The sequence below is a fragment of the Amyelois transitella genome, chromosome 7 (assembly GCF_032362555.1).
Source record: "Amyelois transitella isolate CPQ chromosome 7, ilAmyTran1.1, whole genome shotgun sequence".
In the NCBI taxonomy this organism is placed as follows: Eukaryota; Metazoa; Arthropoda; class Insecta; order Lepidoptera; family Pyralidae; genus Amyelois; species Amyelois transitella.
In genome coordinates, this window is record NC_083510.1 from 6515350 (window position 1) to 6540719 (window position 25370).

General features: G+C 33.4%; 2 protein-coding genes across 4 annotated transcripts in view; one reads left to right on the plus strand and one right to left on the minus strand.

The window, feature by feature from the left end:
- Nucleotides 1-24774, plus strand: part of LOC106132448 (uncharacterized) — a 28832-nt gene extending 4058 nt beyond the window's left edge. For both annotated transcript variants that reach the window (XM_060945065.1, XM_060945066.1), the window contains exons 3-5: nt 21829-21994; nt 22264-22385; nt 22902-24774. In XM_060945065.1, the coding sequence (XP_060801048.1) occupies nt 21829-21994; nt 22264-22385; nt 22902-23621 (1008 nt within the window). In that variant the 3' untranslated portion in view covers nt 23622-24774. The remainder of the gene's footprint in view (nt 1-21828; nt 21995-22263; nt 22386-22901) is intronic.
- LOC132901946 (flexible cuticle protein 12-like) lies at nt 16261-17400 on the minus strand. 2 transcript variants are annotated; one of them, XM_060945280.1, is made up of 3 exons: nt 17278-17400; nt 17040-17182; nt 16261-16627 (listed from the first exon to the last, which is right to left on the minus strand). In XM_060945280.1, exons 2-3 carry the CDS (start codon nt 17046-17048, stop codon nt 16292-16294), a joined length of 345 nt encoding a protein of 114 aa, XP_060801263.1. In that variant the 5' UTR covers nt 17049-17182; nt 17278-17400; the 3' UTR covers nt 16261-16291. The 2 variants fall into 2 exon arrangements, with proteins under 2 accessions (XP_060801263.1, XP_060801262.1); XM_060945279.1 differs by having other exon boundaries at nt 17040-17367.
- Nucleotides 24775-25370: the final 596 nt, after the last annotated feature.

Sequence of the window (25370 nt, forward strand, 5' to 3'; positions counted from 1 at the left end):
TTTTTTTTTTAATTAGGTCAATAATAACTTGAAACCAGTCCTATCACTTTAAAATTATAAATGTCCATTTCAGTAGTGATGTTACTTATCATACCTGTATATCACAATTTGCAACAATCCAATCATCCAAAGAAGTGAGTTTATGGTCAACTTACAGTTTCTATTTTATATTATCTCATAGCTTATTAACGTGTGGTAATGGACCGGAAAATTTTAATCGAATGTCTAGCATTACATAGGCTTCTTAGTTTCCTGTCTGTAGAATCTTTTCATGCGTGATGTAATTTCTCACTCACGAAATTTCACTTTTTGTTTAGACATATAATCGCTAAGTACCTCTTTCGTACAATGTTTATGCGGTAAGGTCTAATAAGTGGTTGCTTTTATAATACATACTAATTTGATTTCCCACGCCTTGTAAAATCCTTCGCGTTGTGTTTGTACTAAACGAATGTTATGTCAACCTTAATGAAATGTGCGAGTCATTTCATCTGGAACATTGTAAATAAATTGAAAAATCTTTACAATATCTTATAAATTTATACTTATTTCTTTAACATATCTTATATATTTTGGGATTATTTTTATAGGCGATGGGCTAGCAACCTATCAATATTTGAATCTCAATTCCATCATAAAGACATACAGCTGAACGTGACCTTTCAGTCATTTCAAAACTTTGCAGGGTAGGCCCCGCAAGGGATAGATCTAGACGTAATTATATGGATGTATGTATGGAAAATAAATAAAAATTAACACTTGTTCTTTTACTAAAATATAAAAGTTGTTTTAGAATTTTTTTTCTCTGGAGACCTTGCTACATTGCCGTACGGCCTGCATATTTTTTGACAAATATAGGTTATAAATGTGTTCCAAGGAAACATAAAGAGATAGTTAAATTTACCGTACATATATTGTTCAATATCATTTCCTTTCAATTCACCTATAAAAATTTTATTTTCAACTTATTTTAACACACAAACTAAATAATCGCAAATTTAAAGATCACATGGCGTATATTTTCAACCAATAACATTTAATACTAAGTAATCGCGACAGATCTTGCAATTATTTTAAACGCAAATTAATATTGTTTGGTAATTATAATCCTTCTACATATGCAAAAATATCTTGTACTTTAGCCACCGCGTTGCAATATCAGTCAAACGGTACCAATCCTTCTATCCTGAACACAGAAGCAATCACACAGTGTTTTGGTGCCCAACCAGCTCTTTGCTCTGTTTTATCGTTGAGTTCTTTGAGAGTGAAAGTGGACAGTGCTCCAATGTTTACAGTATTGAATCAGAATTACGTACAGGACTCGTTCTACTTCGTAAACCAATTTCATCATCGCATGCTCCAAGCAATAGTTCTTATTTCGGATATACGTATGTTTGGAGATTATATAGTATAGTGCACACGCGTTCTTACAAACAAAAACGTAAAAACGTTTACATATTTTTGTTGACTTCATAAATCCCATGTTTATGTTCCAAAGAAAATATCCCATATTGATTACAAAAAATTAAATAGAAATTCTTCCTCTACGTATCTAATTATAATTACAATTCATTATGGAAAATTCCTAAGGAGCGAATAGCTGAAACTTGTACCTATAATATATCGATTTTATAAGTTCTACATTTGATATAATTAACCGAGATATGGTACAAGATCAAACAATAGCATTGCAAAAAGTGAACATTACGATTACCAGCTCGGAAGTACCTCATAGTACCGTTGTAAACAATACGCATTCTTGTGGGATTGTTTAATCCAACAAGAAAATCGAATTACATGCGACTTTCATGATGACGGTATAAAGATAGATTAACTTAAGGTATTTCACGTGTATTTTATACAATCTTCTATCAACCTTCCAATACCTCTGAATCTTAGTTCCATCAATAAGCCATCCAGCTTTATGTGGCCTTCAATTTTTGACTATTGGTTCTGTCCACACCTTAACGGATAAAGAAGTGAAGAGAGATGTGTATGTATGTATTTCTGATATGGGTAAAGGTAGGTAAGCATATAATTTTACAACCTTCATCATGCGCCGCCGTGTCGCCGCTCCACCCGAGTTCCAGAGTCAAATGGAGGAATGGAAAAGTCAGGTCATTACAGGGAGACTGCCGTCTAACCTCCAAAAATCCATTGACTAGTTCAGGTAATGAATAGACAATCAATTTCCTTGGGCAAGTTTCTGTAAGATCATTATTTTAAAGAGTTTTTCAACAATATACTTTATTAAATATTAGTCTTCGTATTAACAGTTTATTTATTATACTTACATTGTGTAAATAAACTTTGTTGAAATATTTGAATATTCATTTTCAAGTGTTTAACATTTAGTTGCATCGTCGTAATTAGTAGGATTAATTTCCTAGAAGTAGACATTTACTAAAATAAACCTGTTTTTAAAATAAGCACATACTGATTTAAATAAATACCTATACCATAATAAGAATAACAAACTTTTCGAAAATGTAAAAACCTAACATTTAATACCTTCATTTTTTTAGAAGGAAATATTGCTGTTTATTCTTAAGCCATTGGGTTTTCAATTGCGTTTGTAATGTGATTGTCACTGTAAAAAAGGTTTTATACTTTTTTTACATAATTTGATTTCATGTCATTCCTCTTTCATACCTTTTGGCTTATTTTCCATTTTGTTAAACCATACCTGCTAGAACAAATCTTATTATAAATGAGCTTACAATAACAACCTTTATTAGAAAATTAAATATAAAATACAATATTTTGCAATGGCTAATATTTAAGACAAACTAACCAATATTCGAGATTATAGGTTATCATATAGTGGCCACCTCTTGCTCCATAGAAACCTCGGTTAGACAAAAGGGAATGTGGAGCGAATTATCGGACTGCTAACTGACGGTTGTGTAACATTTCGACAAACCAGGGCTGTCTACAGATAAACGGCTGAGACATAACGGAGATAAAATACATATAAAAGTGATATGTGCAAATTATCCTTAGCTTAATGATACTCTATAAAGACTATGTCTATCTTATATTTAGTCTGTAATAATGATTCTGAATTTTATCTGAATTATCTACGTGCATATCAAGTCCCAGAATATTCAGCTGAAAGGGTTCCGCTAAATATTGGTGCACAGAAATGCAAGTAAGTACAGTAATATTTAAAATTCCTTAAGAGCCTTCTTTTGTAAATATTTATTTAGTGCAGCGTTTTCTTGTTGATTGATATATTTTTAAATTATACACATTTGTGGCTTCTAAAAGCTTTAATTTATAGCAGTCTATTTTCAGAATTTATTAAAGATAAAATATGCTAGATGAAGTAGCCCTTTAGTGTTCGAGGTAGGTACTCTTGACCCAAGCAAATGTAGCAAACAGCCCACTGGTGCGGGTTACTCTTACATGGGCCATTAAAATACACCCACTAATTTTACATAAAAGTCGGATCTATGGACGCAATAACCTAAATTTGGATGTAAACATTTAGAGATCCATCCGTAAATATTCTTATGGCTTAACATAAATTGATGTGAAATTTTATATAACCTATCTTGTTCATATCTTTAAAACTGTAATATAATCTCCCCTCGCTGAAATCCTTGCTATAATTATAACTATTATTATGTTATTAGAATAATATTAATTCAGATTTTCTACGGAACACACCTAATATGCATCCTACTACCATTTACGTTTCATCCGTTGTTATGTAAGAAATCTATGTCTGATAGATTTATTTTGTGTCAAAACATTAGTATATTAGGCATTTTATTATGGCATCTATTACCTAACGACATGTTATGTTATGAATTAATATTTAAATAATAAAAGTCAATATATAACGTTTACTTTTATATGTAGGTTATAAAAATAACATTACAAATATTTTAAAATATTTATTTCAACGTTATAGCAATAAATTGTACAGTTGTGTAAGTTTTGTCTATATTTCTACATTCTAAAATGGCTGATTAGGTCTGTTCATGTTTATTTTTATCTAAGTACATTTAAGAATTATGAATCTACTGGAGAATTAGCTTGGTGCATGTGGTTGAAGAAAAATAAATATGCAAAAGTCGGGGCTAATGGAAAGATGTGATCTCTACCTACCCCTCTAGTAAAGAAGCGTTAAAATTTCTTGAACCTTGTTCCATGCACAAATAAAAGAAGAGCTCATTCATTCATTACGTGTTTAAAGACTCACGCACTTTCGTTTCACTTGCTTATCAGTGTTAGCTCAGATAATATTCATGCTATGACATCTCAAAGAAAAACGAAGGTACACCTGGGTGAAACTTCAGTCTTAACGCAACAGGCGAATACTCTCATGGTCACTGTTTTTATGTAAAACTTTAAGTACAGACCTTAACGAAATTACACTTGAATTTTAGTAACAAAAAAGGTAATTAATTTTTTTTTCTTGCTTTTTAGCCATAATGCAAATAATCCTATTGACAAATAAAGAAAAAAGTTACCTAAAAAAAGACCTATGCTAACTCATTTTATATAAGATTAGCTTTACTTAGTTCATTATCTCATAACCGATGTGCCTTTATAATAATAAGAAAATAAAATAACGAATTTTTTTAAAGTACTTTAATTTCACATATACATTTTCATACTAATTGTTATGTTTTAAAATTAAGTATGTAGGTACGAAAAGTATATCAGTTTAATAGCGCAACTTAAAAAAATTAAGAAATCCTGTGTATTTCTAAAATAAATATTGTTCAACGAATCGCTGCCACAGCTCGTAGTGTCCAAATTAAAGCAATGACCGTCAAATGTCGGTCTAGGTCGCAGTGTTTGGTGATTGGTATAAATTTTCATTAAAAGCGTTTTTAAGTGAATGTACTCGAAGTGAAAAGCAAATATTTATTATATAACACCATCTGTATGCAATTTTGATAATCGGCACGTTACTTGACTTTTGTGCAGTGTAATGCAAAAATAAGAGGTAGGTATAGGACGTAAAATCAGTGAATTTTATAATACTACTTCAATTAAATCAATTATGAATAATATAAAATGTGTTCCTTGTATAACTTAATAATACAAACTGCTTGCATTAGTCCCGGTTTCATCCTCACCTGAAGACTGGACCAGGGTTTTCGGCAATAATTACTATTTTATCTTGATAACAATATAACAATACAAGCCAGTTAGAAGGTTGCGTCTTAGACCAAACTTTGCATCTTGCAAAACAAACGCACCTACAGCAAGTAAGGGACTTTGAAAGAATGCTGACAAGGTCACCCACATGCTCACCAGACATCAAATCCAGTTTAATGATACCTATTCAAAATAGAAAGTGAATAAATAATAAAACAGTAAAAAAATCTGTACATTGAATAACTTAAGCTACATAAAAACTAAATTAGGCGATGAAGAAACAGTACTGGAATAGGATTTTGAAAAATAAAAAAATATATATTTTCTTATGATGTATAAAATTCGTAAATTTGAAATACCTGATGCAGCACTACGATGGTCTAGCTAAACTATAAGAAACATTGAAATGACACCTTATCAGAAATTGTTCAGCCACGTGAATGAAGTTGTAAGCAAGTGAAACAATAATGAGAAAAGCAGGTGGCGTTCGTGGTGGAAACTGCACGCAGGAACTAACCATTTATAACACTTAGTAAATAGGACAGAAAACATGGCTTCTTGCGATAGATGACAACGGAGTCAAGGCTAGCACCACAGCACCCATCTGGACAAATAATCATGAACACGCGATAGTACTTACCAATTAAACAAATAATAGAAATAAATAAAAGATACCTGGTTTTACAAAGGTTTCGGAGGTCAGATGGAAGTCGCTTCGTGCAAAAACCTGACTCATTCAATCTAAAACCCATTGTCACGGGCGTATCCCGGGCTCCTCTCCTGAGGTGAGGATGTAAATGAGACTACAACCAGGAGGAAGATACCTGGTTTACAAAGGAACCACCTATAAAACATAGTAGTCTCTCCGCTTCTTTTTCTTTGTCCTACGGCGCAGAACTCAGAATATGCTTGTTTGCTTGGACTTTCAGTATGTTAATTGTGTTTAATAGATAATTAATTTTATTAAAGAAAATTGAAAAGGTTTACTAAACTATTTACTCTATTACGTTATGATAGTTATAGAAATACGCGAGGAACTAGTAGCATTTTATCCATCAAATCCATTTGAATCTATTCAAAACATTTGGCATTGAACATTTAGAAGCAAATATAATACAAGTAGATAACCATAATATTAAACATTGTAATACGCTCTTTTTAAAATTAATGCTATTTATCACATTGGTTCGCGGTTGATAAAGAGTAATACCTACAACAAAAACCAGGGATTACACACATAATGAATATTTATTTATACAAGGCTTCCTTCAGAAGTACCTATTTTCGATCAACTTACATGACAGTAATAATTTATTATCGTCCACAAAATAATCTCATCGAAATAACTTAATTCAATTATGTCGTGGTGTATGCTGTCTTTTATGCTATTAAACACAACAACTGGATATATGCGAGCGAATGAAGAGACAAATACGATTAAGACTTATGTGCGTTTACATATTTAAATATGAAAGACTTAAGCATCATACCTTGTAAATGACCTGTTGTTCACCCTTGCCTCAATTTTGTATGCGATCCTCTTCTTGTCCAACCTGGAAGCAGGAAGACGAAGAAGGAGGACAAGCTAGAAGAGATCCCACTTAGGGATAACCCCGCCTCTGTAATGTACTTCTATTTTATAATTATATTTGTGTGGGCGAAATGTCCGTTAATTCACAATTTCTGGGCTTAAAAACAGGAAAATATTTTGTATTTGTCATAATTGGCATGGCAATTGAAAACAAGATAAAAGAAAAACATGTGGGAGTCATATTGTTTTTCAGAATAAACAATTCTTATCAATGACATACCTATTTAGTTTGATTAATATAAATCTGAATAAAATACCATACTTTATCTATAGTTTTCAGTGATCGGTATAAACCATTAATAATCGACAATTACAAAAGTGATAGCAGAAAATGTCTTGTAAAGAATATTAAAGCAATAAAAAAATACAAGTCTACATTGAGATAAATAGAATACTTGCAACCAAGCTAAATGTATTTCCACAAAACCAGTGACCACATATTTCAGTAATATCGAAATAGCTCTGATTTCTTCATAGTCCCAAAAACATAATCCACACATACATATCTCGCAACAAGTCATTGAAAAAATAACAAAATCACATTTATAATTGTAATCTGACATTTTTAGCCGCAATATTCTTATTTCTATCTCGAGGAAAGACAATGTTATCGGCAAGTGACACGACCCCGGCGGAGGTCAATTCCCAACAATACCGACCATGTTTAGAAAATTTAGTCATCTGCGCCTGCGCTGGTGTTCAAGGCTCTATAGTGAGAACCGCATCTCAATGTCACAAATAGATCTAATGATAAGCACACACACGCGGTGTCAAATACTGCACAACAAATTGGGCATTTAATTTATTAACCTTGAATAAACTGATTGTAAATATTGTTCAAAGCCGTAATGAAAATTGATATATTATGCAATTTACTGTCATTGGATAGCGATACTTCCTGATGTCTTCGAATTGTTTTGTACCTATAGTATTGTTTTATATAAGAAGGAAATAGGTAATAGCCTAACCAAAAATCCTTTATTAAATTAATAATAAAATAGAAAAGGAATAGTCAACAATCATAAATGACTCTCTTCCACTAAATAGCAATAAAATCAAAAATGCCTTGCTACAGAAGCCATGTAAGATTTTATAAAAAACATCGACACAAATTCATTCTGAAACATTGTCATGGTTTTAAATCTTAGATTAAGTTATACCTTGATCTGATGCGGTTCATTGCGACAACGAGGTCATGTAGTTCAAATCGTTGTCATTCATTACCATTACAATAATAGTTAGGTATAAAATGTATCGGTTTCCTCATCAGTAATTTGATTTATTAACCGGGGCGTTGTGGTTGCACACATCGCGGTCTCAGAGGCATTGCCAAATTACTATCGGTATGATAGTATTTCTAATATAGATAGTATCGCAAGTATTGGAGCAAGTAAGAACAAGGGTATTGTGATTGCAAGATCAGACGCTGTGTGGATTGTACACGATCTTTATATATTGCGGCAAAAAGAAACTTTAGAACCTATAGAAAAAAATCAGTTTATAAGAGAATGCTTAAACAAACAGCTCTCCGGTATTTTTTTTTATTCCAGAGGGAAGAAACAAGTCACCAGATCCCACCTCAAGAGAGTATAAAAAGCTGTAGAGGGAAAGATTATTTCTTGCAGAAACAGGATCGATTTTATAACCGTACATTCCTTCGTCGTTACCTCTTCCTACCCTTGACGTGGGGTTTGCCCACAGTATGTATTTTTTTTCCAATTGGTTCCATCGCTTATAATCTAACTAGTTACTCCATTTGTTACTCATACTTTAACCTTTTTTTAATAGTACCATGAGAGTGTAAGGTCGCCCATACACAAGGAAGTTTCAATCGAAACCGCAATGAAAACGAAAGTAACGAAAATTACGTGTAGTAACAGCGTCTGCTGATGCGTTCCAATCGGCTAGTGTTGTGATCCGGTAGTTCATTCCTTTTCGTTCCTTTCCCTTTCCTTATAACCAGGTATTGCATACCTAACGAGAATTACTTATTTCCTTTTCCTCAATCAACATTAGATATCCTGACACTTGTCCATTGCAGCGTATTCTATCAAGAGGACCCGGATTTCATCTATGTTCATGATCAAGGAATGATCCATATCGTGACCAACCCATAACAGGTAATTTTAAGGGGTTAATGCAGACCCAATAATTCAAAGACGAAGGCCACGTTTAACTGGATGAATTAATAAAGAAAGTGAGATAAAGAGACAATTAGAATCAAATTTATAATCTATTCCCCTAATTTACTTTTACAATCTACTGCGAAAAAGTAAATTCAATATCATGTTCTTTTCTCTCCATCACGCCAGTACGTAAGTTGCTCTACGTATTAAAACAAATGTTTTAATTATCCTTATTCTATCCGGGAACCACACAGTACTTTAGAATAAGATTTTTTTAAAGCTGCTGTAATAGTAACACATAGGTAACATTCATCAGTAATTGATAACATAGGAATGTTTTAATTACAATAACCATTGCGGTAGCTTCTTACACTCTCATGTAATTAGTGATTTCCGTTTTATTATTTGCACCTACATAGCATTGGATACCACCTACATCGTATTACGTGTAGGTGGTCGGTATACAAATTACATTTGTTGGGAATGCAATACATTGGGGTAATAAATTAAGATAATATTGATTAGTTAAACCTGTTCTATTAAATTTATTGCTGAAATTAAGCATAATAGTTACTGTTATACTGATTTGAACGTCTACGCCAATGATATTTCGGAAAAAGTTTATAATAAAATATGCATTTTGGGCAAAATTTTCCGTCCTATCCAAATTTAATAACTTTTCCTGTCTTGAAGTACCACAGTATTAAATCAAATTATGTTTATATTCATAGAAAATCAAAGCTTTGATACACGCCAAATAACCTCGATCGGCGATCGTTTCATTACATAATTTTAATTTATCATAGTAAAAATAAGGTCATATTAAAATAAAATGTTCTAGGAAGTTTGCAGATAAAAGAGGCTCTTGAAATCGATATTGTTGTCCCAGGTACCAAACGTCGTTTCTTCTTTACCTCTTACAAAGTTCAGGTCACGACCGTTTACGTAAAGATGTCTTTGACTGAGACCTCAGTGTGCATGCTTATACGATGGTGAAAGCGGTCGGACCTTTAGCAGAGTCCCGTCCTTGCCTATCCCGTTTTGGCTTGACTAAGTGACTAAGCCCGCATGTTATTTGACATACTCGGTAATTTCCACATGTCGTCTTGTTTTTTCCCAATCATGGAAAGTGATAACGAAGCTCTACGGGCAAGTTATACATCGCGTTGACTTCTCATAGAAAAACATAAAACTTTACTTTCACATGTAAGCAATAGGTATTATTGGTTTTAAAATTAAGACCCGGTTAATATTATATCGCTATTACAAGTAACATGATTATAGCTTTACGTCATAATTTCCGTTCTGATTTTCTTCATTTGCTTCAATATGGTTAATTGTGACTAGCTGTACCAGCGACTTTATCCGCGTAATATAGTTATTTTGGGCATCATTGAAGCCCTCAAGGATGAATAATTTTCCCCGTTTTTTTACATTTTCCATTATGTCTTCGCTCCTAATAGTTGCAGCGTGATGTTATATAGCCTTCCTCAATAAATAGTCTATTCAACACAAAAATATTTTTTTAATTCGAACTAGTAGTTCCTGAGATTAGCGCGTTCAAACAAACAAACCCTTCAGCTTTATAATATTAATATGACTTTATTATGAAAACCATATATTTACAACTTTTGGTTTTGTAACCTAAAACTTGTTAAGTCTTATTCAATGCAATTATATGGTATTTGGCATAGTACCATGGTACAGTTCCATGATGGAACTATTGTAATGAAACAGTCATGGCAGTACGGTAAAACATTGTTATGTAATATGTGATCTGAAATATTCTTGTTTGAGAAAAAATAAATCGAAAGTTGAATATCGATACTCTAATTGACACCTCAACTTGTTTAATCTCAAGTTCTAATTAGAAAGTGCTTGCACTTTCGGCACATGCCAATGTGTCGATGCATTATGTAAGTATTTTGTAACCTCAATCAGATATGTTAATGTGTGGACTTCCGAATAGACACTTTAATATAGCGTAATGCGCTCATGATATATAGTTAGCATAGGCATTAACTTGTCATATAGAACTTTGAATATTTTGTAACTGGTTTGTAATATAAATAAATTGAATAAAACATACTTTTAACAGATACTCCAATCGGTAAGGTGCCCGGTTAAAATGCGTGATGCGCATAAAAGCACAGATTTAAATCTGTCATGTTCTAATGACTTTTACGGACTGAATGTGTAATTGTGATCCAATATGGGATAAGGTTTCCTTGCAAAGTTTGCTGAGGTCAGATGGAAGTAACTTCGAGCAAAACCTGACTCACCCAAGTCAGAATCCATGCTGGAGTTAACCCCCGGCTCCTCTACAGCGTATTGAGAATATGGCTGAGATTATAGTCAGGACGAGAAAGACGACGCTCTACTGAACCTGACCTACATACAAACACACACATAGTCACGTATATATTCCCTTGCGGGATAGAAAAGCTTGACAGGCCACGTTCCACGTTCCGCTGTAGGGCTTTATGGTCCAATTGAGATTCAAAAAATTACAGATTGCTAGCCCATCACCTTAAAGAGGAATCCCAATTTTATAAGCCTATCCCTAAGTTGCCTTTCACGTCATCCTTGGGAAAGATATGGACTGGTTCTATTTTAAAGTGCCGGAAACCCGAGAAAATGAAAAATATGATATAAAATCTAATTAAGTTTTCCTAAGTTGTAACTTTATGTTTTATACATGCTAAATAATCACTTCGCGAATACCAGTTTTCGGTCATTACATAAAGTAAGGTGCGGAACCAGAATTAGCAAATGGGGTCGAAATGGATTGTCAGCACAAAAACCTGTGAACGCATTCGTATTCTCGTAAGTGCGCTGGTGACCGAACTCAATTGAGGTAAAGTAATACCACGGTAATGCATTAGCTTTACAATTACTGGCGACCCAACCTAACTTTATAAATACTGTAAACGAAAACCGGATAAATGCAAGTCGGACTGGCACACGTTGGGTTCCGTACCATAATATTTTTATCAAAATATATCTCACATGTCAACTACTTGATGAATTATGTTTCAAACTAATTTAATATAAAAAAATAAGGCCACATCATCTCATTTCCCGTGGACGTCGTAAGAGGCGACTAAGGGATAGGTTTATAAACTTGGGATTCTTATTTTAGGCGATGGGCTTGCAGGTTGCAAGTCACTATTTTGAATCTCAATTGTATGAAAAGCCAAACAGCTGAACGTGGCCTGTCAGTCTCTTCAGGACTGTTGGCTCTGCCTACCCTGCAAGGGATATAGACGTGACTATATGCATGTATGTATCTTTTCCACAATTATTTACTTTTCACATCTATTGAACTCATGTTCAAAATTTAGAGGGGGTTCACACTCAATACAGGCTATAATCTCCATGCGTTTTTCAAATGTTCAATTAATTCACTTTCTGATTCACTCATATCCACCAACTCAAGCATCAGGATTATAGAATCATTTACATGTCATATATTTAGTATAGATCGCAAAGAGACCCTAAATGTTTACAAAAGTTAGAAGTCACAAAGGTAAAATTGAAACAAAACGCTGACAACGGTCCTAGGTGATTAAAAAGGAAGTAGAATAATTTCTACTTACTTGACAAAATGTAGTACATATTACGACAATTTCATTATAAAACAAAAGTCCAGTCTCACGTTAAATCAGCTGGGTCAAACCGCGGGCAGTGCATTGAGACTTGCGAATAGTGTGACCAGACGTTTAAGGTGTTGTAGAAAAAATGTTGACGAAAAATTGGCATTCTTTTTCTTTTATTTAAAAAAAATTAATTGTAGTGTCTATTAATGCGACATAGAATTGAGAAATCAAGCCCGCGAATATAGTTGTAGAAGGTGTAATTAACTACACAAAGATGAGATTATTTAACCAAATAAATTAATCCATAAGATAGAAAAAAGAAATTTCCAATTAATTTAACATTGTTTTAAAAAAAATTATGAACACATGACAATAATAATGATGGTCACACTACCGCGGCACCGAGCACCGTTTTCGTCGCGCGCGATTACGTCAGCCAGCTTTCGTCGCGTGAGAACCTTAGCGCATTGTGAGCGCGCGCATCACTTTCATTGTTAGGTGAATCTTAAGCGGAACGGAACGGACAAGTACTCGTGCGGAAGATCAATGCGTGTGCAACTAGGAATCCATTTGCAACTAATTCTCATGTGCAATACGTCCTGTTGAAGTCATTGGTTTAGGTTTGCGAATTATCAGAACAAAAAATTCGTTTCCTTGCAAAAAGGATTTTCTTTTGTTTCACGAACATACTGTAGTAAATATTATAAGTATAAAATAGTTATACCTATATTTTTGAATTTTTAAATCATTTATATCTTAAGAATTGGCTAAGAAGAAACAATACAAAGTTAAATGATCTTAAAATTTAACTTTTCTCTAGGCATCTAAATCTTTAGACATTTAACAACAAAAAATATTATTTAAAATAACAGATTAATACAATGCGTTACGTTATCATTCGGTTTATACAATGCATATAAAACTTCGCTACTCATTATTCATTCCACCATTGTTTTGTTTTGGGAAGCTCTGCGTCATTGTATCTAAATAAACACAATAGACAAAAGAAAAATATATTAATCATTGCACCGACATGCTTTATAAATTGCTAGACTAGGTCAAGGCTATTACAGGTACAAATTTGCTAAATCAGACAATTCACTAATCGAAGTATCTAAATATAGAGATTTATTGGCTTCATCCTTGTAAAATATTAGCATATCCTTTTAAAAATTACCTAAGCTACATCACACATTTACCGTTGAATGTTCTTTACACAATCTAAGACGTACTTCTTTTATTTATTTTTTTTCAGTTGTTTCAATTAAAGCCAGATTTCTGCTAAATAAGTATTAATAAAAATAAAGTCCTATGGTACATGCCTGTAAACAATTTTTACAATGCCTTCACGATTTTTAACCTTAACCAACCATACCAGTTTCAACAGTTATAAATGACATTAGTAATACTTATACTTATTAAGTATAAGTAATGCTGAACTCAACAAGTGTGCAACAAACCTTTCTTTGAACTCAAGCAACGAAGCCTAATGACCTTTCTTTAGAGACAAATGCAATCTTATCACTACTTACAATGGCTTAACGGTACTGCTATTCTAGTAGGTTGGCATTTATGAATCTATAGTTAGTAAAAAACACCTTTTTGAAATTAGTAATATGACTCAAACTTTATCATAATATAAAATTAAAGAACACATACTGAACTGGAAAACTGGGACAAAGAACAAACAATATGTATGTTAATATATTTTTAATTCGAAAACAGTATACAATTGTCTGGTATAAATCCAAAAATACATAAGAAACTACAACTACATCTATGACCGGAATTCATGAAAACCGTTCATGACTCGTAAACAAGTTATTGAACATAAAGCAATATACTATATCGTCTCTAAAAGTAAAAGGGTAGAACGTAGAGATAGAAGCGGTGAAATAGTACGTTATCCCGATTTCTTCGGGAACTACAAATTTTCCTTAAGCATATTAAATGCCTACAAATAGTAATATTATGACATAGGTTTAATTACTTGTTATAAGAAACGACGCAAAATAAAATAATGAAATAAGATCATCAATTGCAAAAATCCGAACCCACTGACCCAGATTATTACGAAATGACGGTGGTACAACGTAACAAATAATTTGAGTCTCATACAGATAATGCATCAGAGTGTATTGTACCACAAAGAGGCGGTCCTAAACGAAATGTGATCTGGGGCAAAGTTGGGAAGCAAATAATGTGAACCTGTATAAGTTATTGCAATAAAACTCGATCGCGGATCAAGAACAATCCATATCTCCATATCACGTGTTTTAATCGATAATAAAACGTATCAAAAAGTAATATGTTGTGGTACAATTCCGCCTCCAAGGAGCCGTACTAATAAGTACTAATTTGATATCCTGTCTTTTCAAAGAATCTTTGTGACATCTGAATTCAGCAGAAAAGTGTTTTTATTGTGTGTATACTAAAAATTAAAAAAAATATGTACGAGTAGTTGTAACTACAACTACTCGTACATATTTTTTTTCGATAATGGTAAAGAATACCAACCACGCCGAATTTTTTCACAAACCCATCTGAGGTAAAGTTTGCAAATCTATCCTCAACAGTAATTTCTTTAGCCAAATAGAGTTTAGTCATGGCGGATGACGTTATCTTCATGATTCACGAGCACACTGACCGACATATTTGGTCACAAATTGGTCCTGCCTTGTAGACTCTCCGTTTGTGCAATCGACGGACGATAGAACCCACTCTTCAATCGCTCGGCGAATTTCACATTAGGGTCAAAAACACTATCAGCCATAGACCTTTGCGCACAGACCCGTTGGTAAACAATGTGAACTAGAATCCATAATTTAACGTCCTATGCAAATACATTGACTATGTAAATCATGTGACTACCTTTGTTATTTGTAATTAATCTCCCATACTTGGAGTTCAATTACTTCCTTATTAATAATGTACTTAGTAAATGTTTATTTTTATAATATAAAATTTTAGATGGTCTCTCTCTCGTCTCTCCTGGGACCTACAGTGGAAATATTCAAGGTAGAACATGTAAGCTTATAACTCAAATGGATAACTTAAACGGCAGAGTCAGTCATTGCCTTAAAGTATACCATAAATTGAAATTGGTTTTAAGTTCTCCTACCTTTAATATGATGCCTTGAGCTCGTTGTTGCCACCAACAATGCATACTATTCTGTTGGGTCTATTGCGTTTCTCATCTACATAATATACTTATAATATAAGGTTTATAACTCCGTATAAATAATTGTTGTGACAGGATTGTCGAGATATGAGATCAGCACTGCGTGCAAGTGGGCGATAAATTATTCGATGTGTTTACGTTGAAATTTGTAGTGAAGGTAATATTAGGGACAGCAAAGGCATTGCAAGGTTCTAGCTACGTTGGTCGGCAGGTCCGCACGTCCGTGGGTGCCCGGGGCGCCCAGCCAAGACGCGTGGGCCCGCTCCTCGAAAATCCGCATTGCGCGAACTTGTGTTAACCTTCATAGAATTTACCCACAGCTACAGCAATACATACTCCTTTTAAGACATTCATTAAATTCGCCCACTTAAGCAACCCAAGTAGGAATATCACTTTTAATGATCATGAGGTGAATAACCAGAGGTCGTTTTGCGTTTCCGTAAACGGTTATCTGCATCGGAAAAAACTGTTTGAAGTACACACTGGCACCGCAATACATTATGTTTATATTAAAATAGTGTGTAAGTTCATGATCTTAGAAATAGATCAGAATATGAAGAACAGTAAACTATACGAAAATGTTATTTGACAAAGACAAAGTTTTTAATTTGCTTAAGAACTTTTAATAAAAAACACTAATAACATAAACTACCTTTTAATAAAGAAACTATATAATTTATTGAACTAAAACAGGCACTGGTAAATGAGCGCCCTCGACGTGGGTTCCATCTAGGCCTGCGCTGTATTTCGTGACGTAGGTTTTCCCATCATCACCAATGTAAGAAGTCTCACCATCCGTGACCATGACATAGGCGCGACCATCAGGAGTCGGCACCAGCCGGCCTCGCTCCGAAACCACGGTGCCTTCAGCGGTGACGTAGCGGAGGGCATATTGTCCAAAGTCATCATGGATTTCCTCATGCTGTAAGGCAGGCAAAGCACGACGAGCAGCTAAACTTGGCGAGCTTGGAGCTGCTACTGCAGACGCAACTAGGCACGCTAGCGCCACAATCTATAGAAATAACAGATAAAACACATTGAAATGTTGAGATATCTAAGGCTTATCTTTTTGAGTCGACTTCCTAGAGCCAATATTATTATGACGATAGTTTAGATAGTATAAATTGTCAATTGCATTGAGAAATTCAGAGGCAAGGAGGTGCTTGATAATATCGCGGTTTTAAAAAAACTGTCACAAAAAGGATACGCCTACCTACATTCGTAGAAGGTAGATTTAAATTGAAAGATTAAATTGAAACTGTGAATGTAACCTACCGCAGGTTACATACACAATTTCAATTTAAACTTGAATCATAGTATGGATTAGGCTAGGAACCTTGACAAAACCTACGCTAGAATTATTTGAAGGCAAATATGCTATTCGATGCTTAATCTTAATAAATTACTTAAAAATATTCACTCACCAATTTCATTTTTAATAACTATTTACACGAACCACTTTTTCTCTCAAAGAAAGCTAACGAATGTGCACTAAACGACATTGATCAAGTACTTTTTATAGACACCTGAACTAATTATCTACCCAAAGTAACGGCAATTTAGGACCCTGTAATGTAATAATTACATCCAATAAATAGGTACTTAGTAATAGCTTATGACGTCATAATCTGCCTTTCACATTAATCATAAAGCAAAACGTACCACTATCTACATAGGTAACTTTTCAAAATGTACTTGTGTAGGTTGTATTTATTTTAAAATAAGAAAAACATTTTAACTCCAAACGTTGTCTCAGTAGAATTCTAAGACAAAACCTCTTTGTTTTATCTACTTTGAGTAAAAAGACACAGTTTCCTCCTCCTCTAACAATAGACATACGAACATACAATGTCAAAAATTTGCATGATTCAGAAATACATTTTGACCCACATGTCGTCAGTTGGTGTATTGTATTAACCAAAAAAATATTTTGCCGCCTTTGCTTCGAAGATGCCTAAATACTTAACTTAGGTATCTTTACTTATACTTTCAAAATGTTGAACAAGAATATTTAGTTCGTATTTTCCAATTTTTTGAGATGTGATTTATATAAAGATAGTGCATTTATACTTCTCAATGCACTATTTTGATCTACTCTAGAGTAACTCTAGGCTTTTAATAAAATAACAGAGAATGCACCGTTTTGCCAAAAAAGCGTAAATAAAATGATCGACGTAAGTAAGACTCTACTTGCAAATGATGGCAAGTTACTTTCTGTTTAATATGTTCATCTAAATAAGAAAATTTCAGAACATCTAAAGTCTAATACGAGTAAAGGCATCAGGCAGAAGCAGAGCAACGTTAATTCTAAATAGTTAGTCAAGTATTCAGTATTGGATTGTATCAGTAGGTAAGAAAAATATGTACTTAGTCGATATGTTTAATAATATTAGTTGATTAGAGTAGATAGGTTAGGTTGGCACGGTACTGACACATCGTGAGAAGAGAGGGAGGTCTTGTTAAGGGTCTTGTTTAAAAGGGCTTTAAAAATGGAAATGGAAAGTTTTGGAAATAGGGGAAGACCGAATAAGAGGTAGCGTACAGGAAAGTATAAGTAGGAAAGGTGTGACTAATGCGATGGTAATTTTAATTTTATAAAAAACAAACATACCTTCTTTTCCGACCCCATGTAAAGAGTGTGAAAAGGAAAAACGACAAAGAAAGAGTACATGAAGATACTGTATAGAATTTTAAAAAGATCAAATTAAAGCTAAATAATCTTGATCCTTTTGTTAATACATCACGATCACAGATACATTGAACAATCACTTAAAATATGCCAAATAATAATTTTGTTTCTCACAAATCATGCACACAATGTGTTTCTCACAAAAATCTTCCTATATTTTTATTTAATTACCTAAGTAACTGTTATTAAATTACCTAATATCGTGAACTACGTCAATTTAATTAATTTGTCTCTCAAAGACATCATTTATTTTTTGCTTTATTTTGTGTGTGATGTACTTCATTCTTTACACGTTTTTGTAAACGGAGTTGTCGATTTTTTCTTTCTGTTAATTAGCAATTGTTGGCGTTTCCTGGCAGTTAACAAATTTATGTTTTGTATTTTTCGTTTTCATACAAAATAAGTACAAAATATTTATATTTCGTTGATGAGTATAGATGATGCCAACCTTACTCATACGTAGGTACATTTCATATTTTCCTAATTTGGTTCTTCAGCTGAACGTGGCCCATCAGTCTTTTCAAGGCTGTTGGCTCTGTCTAGCCCGCAAGGGATATAGACGTGACTATATGTATGTATGTTGGTTCTTCATCCAAACCTGTATGATTTTTAGTCAATTCTAGGTATCTCATAACGTACTTTAGTATCGCATTCATGTCGCGTCGGCTTCTACATACATTAGTCACGCTCACGCATATCTCAGATTGCAAATGAAGACTACTACATCTAGTGTGATATAACCAACAACCCTTGAACAAAGGCGCGATTACCTAAGTAGCGACCATTAGGCAAATTTTTACAGAATTTAAACCACGCGTTTATGAAGACAATACAATTTTTAAATTTACTATAACACTTGATTGCCAAGTATGTCATATATAACTTCCATCCAAAATATCAAACAGGTACATTGAAATCATAACTCTAATAGGTCTTAAGGTATACGCTTTTAAACCTATGCCAGATTTAATAGGAAATACAAATTTTCATTCATGCGAATAAATTTAATTAAATTGTCTCTAAGGGTGAACCAAAATTGTAAATTTTGATTTTGTAACCAGATATGTCACTAAATACTTATAAACCTTCAACAACACTACATGCGTGCCTATGATTCATTTAGGTGCGTGAACGTTTTGCCTAATCGAATATTGATTGTAGTAAATCCGAAAATGACGTAGTCTTGAATGTAAAAACAACTACCTATTAGCATGCAAATTTTAACTACTCTTCAATTTGACAGACATGATTTTGAAACAAGGATTGTTGTGAATGTTTCCTCGTTAAAAAGAATAGTTTAGGTCACGGAAATATACTTATTATGGTTTTAGATATACAATTTTGTCAGATATTCAAGTTATCTAATTCTTTTGATATTTCTGACTAAGTCCTCATATTTGAGGTATAATAATAATTCAACCTTAAGTTTTAATTTTTCAATCGTGATTACAGGGACTTTCTATTGATGGATGAAAATGATGTATCAATTTCATGTTTATGTTTGTTTCTAACGTCTGCCAGAATGTTTCCGCGTAGGTCCTTTGGTGGTCTGCCCACGTAGAAGTCGAGGTTACAGACTGACTGTTGTAGGCAGTGGATACAAATTGGTATTCCATGATAAATCCATGTGTGAGGTTGACGTAAGGACAGGCTTGTCATCACTATTCAGCTCTTCCTTTTGTCTATGTAACACATTAGTACGAGGATAAGGCCATTGCAATAACGACTTAAATAAAATTCTTATTCCACAACTAGTTCCAAACAATGAAAGAAAAATGTTATCCACATTAATAATTAAAAGAAAGGAGTTGTATGTTTGTAATGAATAAACTCAAAACGTATTGAAATTTGGAACACAGATAGAATATACCCTTAGGAATAATAATTAATTTTAGGCAAATTTTTGTCTAGGAATTGTCACGGGAGCGAAGCCCAGCGCAAAGGCAAATCTTGTTAATAACAAAAGTCACAAAAATGGAAATATTTATTATTTTTTCACATTGCGTCAAATAACGAAAGAAGTCCTCTCTTGTAACTAGGTAGATAAGGGAATGAGATTATTTAAGTTACTGACCCAATGCATTTGGGCTGAAAATTGGTATTATTGCTATCATGGGGACTTTTATTATATGTAAGATGGGTATCATTTTTCGGCAAATACCTGATTACACTTAACACGATACACGTTCAATAGTTTAAACTAGTTTAAATGATCCTTTACAAAAATACCCAGCTCTATTGAGATGCATTGAGTTTTAACGTAATAACAGTAGAACCATGTGTTTCGTTACTCCACGGCCTTCGGGGCTGACTTGGCATCTATTGTTCAGTAAATTACTGAATCCGTCTCTAATCCGAGCCTAACCCATTGTTTCTCACAGCCGACTGCCCGATTTTACGGACTCTGAACACCACCGTACTGACATTTCAATAAAAACAATGCATTCCGTGATGAATAAAAATAATGATTAATTAAAGGAGACACGATAATTTATTTTAGTGCAATTACTAGGTACATACATAGATATAATCACGTCTATATTTCTTACGAGGAAGACAGGGTCAAGAGTCTTGAACAGACTGATAGGCCGCGTTCAGTTGTTTTGCTTAATGATAGGATTAAGATTCAAATAACCATTATAATTCTTTCAAAAATTGTACTAAACTATTATAAGATTATTGCAAATTAGTGTGTTTATGTTAAATAACAGGTTTTGTCAAAGTGTCTGCATCGTTAAAGACTCTTGATGGGATTACAAGACAAAACAGCGTTACAATATATGCTCATTAAATAACCAGTACGCGTAAGTCCTTGACACACCACTAATAGACCGTTGTTATAAACAATCCTGACTCCCACACTCTTCCAACCCGCGATTTCTGAAATTAATACAGGTACAAATCTAATGCCGTCAACTGCCGACCTTGTCTGAACCTACCATTACTTTAACAAGGAATCAGTTAATCCGTAATTATGCACTTAAGATTTGTATCTAGATTTCTAGTAAGCAAACAAAAGTGTGAAAACATATTTTATTTATTTTTATATTTATCAAACGGGCGGTGCCGGTAGAAAAAGTGCGTTATTTAAAAAAACTTATATTTCCAGAAATCATCTTTCCGTTTGTGCACAGAAAAGTAAACATGCTTCTTGTACTAAGTCTTAATAAAAATATGAATTGAATTTAGCAATGAAACATTGCAGACAAAAAAAAATATTTTTCTTATTGCGGATATGGTTTATCTTCTTAATTAAATAATAGCAGATTGTCGTGATTTACGCACGATCGATATAGAATGCTTGAATCAGCTAAAATTCCGTAACAGTTGTATTTGATTATGTTGTTCTAATAATATGGGTGGTGACTCACATATCGACAACTAAAAGAAAACAACAACGTGTAGTCTTATACATTTTAAAGTATCACTTCTTTTGCAGCTACTACATTAGCCGTTTAGGGATTTAGGCGAATCAATCAATCCATCAAGAATCGTGTAAAAAATAATACTAATTTTATTTTCAGATATGCGCATGCGGCGCGTTAGCGGCTCTAGACAGTTACAGCCCGCAACAGGACCCGGACCAGTTCCACATCCAAACAGATGAAGATGACGAGCGGTACTTCTTGTACCAGACCCACAATGGACAGTATAGAAAGGAACGGAGGCTGAAAGATGGATCTGTTGTTGGTAAGTTTGTTTTCTATATGTAATGAAGTTTAAATCTCTTATGCTGTAAACAGAACTCATAATCATTCTTAGATTAATTGGGCGGCTTAGTAATGGAATGATGGATGAATAATGATGCACTTTCTGTCAATATAAACTAGGTAAAATTATGCAAAAGCAAAAATCTTTGATAAGAAATAAAAGTATGTTATAGTATTGTTAACCCTTTTTTTAAATCGTAGGTACCTACTCTTATTATTGTAAAAACAACAAACAATTTACCTTTACAGGGACTACAGGCTGGGTCGGTGCAGACGGATACTTGCGTCTACAGGACTACATAGCTGACCAAGATGGCTACAGAATATACAAATCGAAAACTGTGTTTGTTGGCCAAAATCGTCCTATTGGTGTAAGTAAAAAATGTACCTTTTTAAATAAAGATTCTATTAAAATTGCATGCCCATGAATTTTTACCTTATCGTTTAACAGCTTCCTTTAATTATGTTTTATACGCATACAAGAGTAGGAAGGTACTATCGGACTAATATTGGGACTTTCAAGCTAATATTCTAAATTTCATAGTCGTATCTAATTACACATATTTACTTTTTCAATACATGGCCCCGAGGAACATGAAAAATTTTTAGTAATTTCTCAAAAATTAGGTTAACTTATATTTGTAACATATACGTACATACACATTATTACGTCTATATCCCTTGCGGGATAGACAGAGTCAACAGTCTTGAAAAGACTGTAAGCTTATAGTTGAAAAATCGATTAAACTAAAAAATATGTGTATTCAAATAATGACTAATTATTAATTCTTTATGAAAATAATATTATATTATAACTCTTATTAACCCTTTTCTGGGATTATGAAAATAATATTATATTATAACTCTTATTAACCCTTTTCTTTCAGGAATCATTGAAGATTGCTAAAACAGCTCCGACTGATTCTGGTTACGGAGTGACGCCAGCGCCTGCCATACATCAAGCCCGGGGACCACGCCCAGTCAGTTCTACCACACCAACACCAATTCCATCCTCTCAACGCCCACCGACCTTCCCAGCAGAAGTTTCAGTCACTCCTCCACAACGTACATACTCTAGCCCAACACCGACCCCTCAAGTTCACGTTTCACCAAACTCTATAGACGTATCCACCACTTTTAACTTCAAACCTACTGTTCCACCGATAACTGCTAGCGAAGCTTCACCATCCCCCAGCCCATATGATTATGACTCTTCTAATACAAACACGATTGATGACGGGTATTACGCCAGTGATAGCACGCGTTTCGACGTGTTCAATCCTAACTCTTACAGACATGCCGATGAATGGCTAAGACGCCAACGTCCAAATGTGCGACTCGGAGATGGATATACACCCCAATTTCCACAATATGATGGTGTTGCCTTCAGACAAAATGGATTTAGATACTATTTACCGAAACAGTACCATGAAGAAGACTCGAGTAATTCCAATGAACGAACTGGGAGCTTTGGTTACATCGACCCGTTCGGAATACGTCGGGTTATATATTATAATACCGCGCCAGGTGAAGGTTTCCAGATCAGAAAGAACAATAGATACGTTGGACACAACGCAACTCCTTACGATCCGAGGCCTATAGTTTGATTAAATATTAAGTTAATTTTAAGAAGACATGAGATATGTGGTGATCGTGATTATGATGGTGCCATTGCACGATTTTTAAAGGTTATGCACGTTGCTTTAAAAAAAAACCGTGCGTGATTTTGTTCATAATATGGCTGAAGCTCTTAATATTATGGTTTTACTTTAAGAATTCAAGTTACCTAAATATTTATTTATCAGTATTTTTAGAAATATAAATTGATTCGTAAGAGACAAAACGATTTATTTTTCGAACGATGCGAACGTCTTAGCCATTATCTAGTTAATTTTGTAACTAATAACTAAATAAATGCCTGTTTTGGGTAACGTATTCGTAAATGTACCTTTACGTAATTTTTATTTGAAATGTATAAAGTAATCAATAATCAATCATCAAAGTGCCATTTTACTACAGCTGTAGTCTTCGGTAAATCTATTTTTCCTTTTGTTACTCATACATAAATTTATGAACATATTGATTTCAACTTAAAATTCATTCGAAATAAAATAAACATGCGCATAAGGAAAACATTGATTAATATATTTTACCTATTTGGAGATCGGGATATGTTAACAAAACGAGTCGTTGAACTAATAAAAATTCAAACATTATATTTAAATCAGTGATATCTAACGGCACAAAATGTAGATATGTAAATAAATACCATTTAGGTAAATCAAACTCCGGAACTGCCTTAATTTTCTCAAAATATCCTTGATACACTCTTACTTTGCCTATAAAAATATTCCAGTGAACGTTTACTTAGCAAAATTAGGATGATTACAGATTTTATTTTAAGTTTTGTTAATAGAAGTAAATACCTAAATGTAATAAGTCAGGTGCATGTTTAAAAATTATGTCACTGTTAATAATTTGCTATTAAAAGTGATGTTTCTTAATTAGAAACGTAAAAATATCAACTTGTTACAGTGACTATCAGATGGGTAATAAGTAATTTAAACTTTTATAGACTAATTTTAACTTATCGATTTTATTCGTAATTGTTGTCCTCACTCTAACGACTATTGTATCATCCCACAATATATTTATCTGCACGTCATTATTTTACATTATTTTACTAAGTTAAAGCGCATTTTAAACTAATCACTGTCTAATACAATCTTATTTATGTAATTAATAAAGTTGTTAACAGAAGTTTATTCATTTATTTAATTAAAAATAATTAAATCCGACTCCAGAAAATATTAAAAAGCTAAAAATATTTGAAAATTAAATTAACAATATGTCGTACCTAGGCTATTAGTGAGTTAGTACCTAACCTACCTACGTGAATTTCTGGAGTGGCTGCCCGCTGCACGCATGTTGTGTGCAATCTATCAGTAATTAAAAAATAAAATTAGAAAGTATATTGTTTTGGTATTTTTTTGTATTTAAGCGGGCACCGACTCCAAAAATTGATGTAGGTAAAAACCTACCTAGGTTAGGTACCAACCCACTAATCGCCTAGATACGGCGTATTGATAATTAAATTTTTAGTTATTTTTGCATTTAAGTGTTTAAGAAATGTATTTATTTTATTTTTATATGATCACGTCTATATCCCTTGCGGGGTAGACAGAGCCAGTACTCTTGAAAGTCTGATAGTCTAAATTAGCTGATAGGTTTAATGTTAGAATTGAAATTCAAATAGTGACAGGTTGCTAGCCCATCGCCTAAAAGAAGAATCCCAAGTTTATAAGCATACTCCTTAGTCGCTTTTACGACATCCATGGGGAAGAGATGTAGTGCTC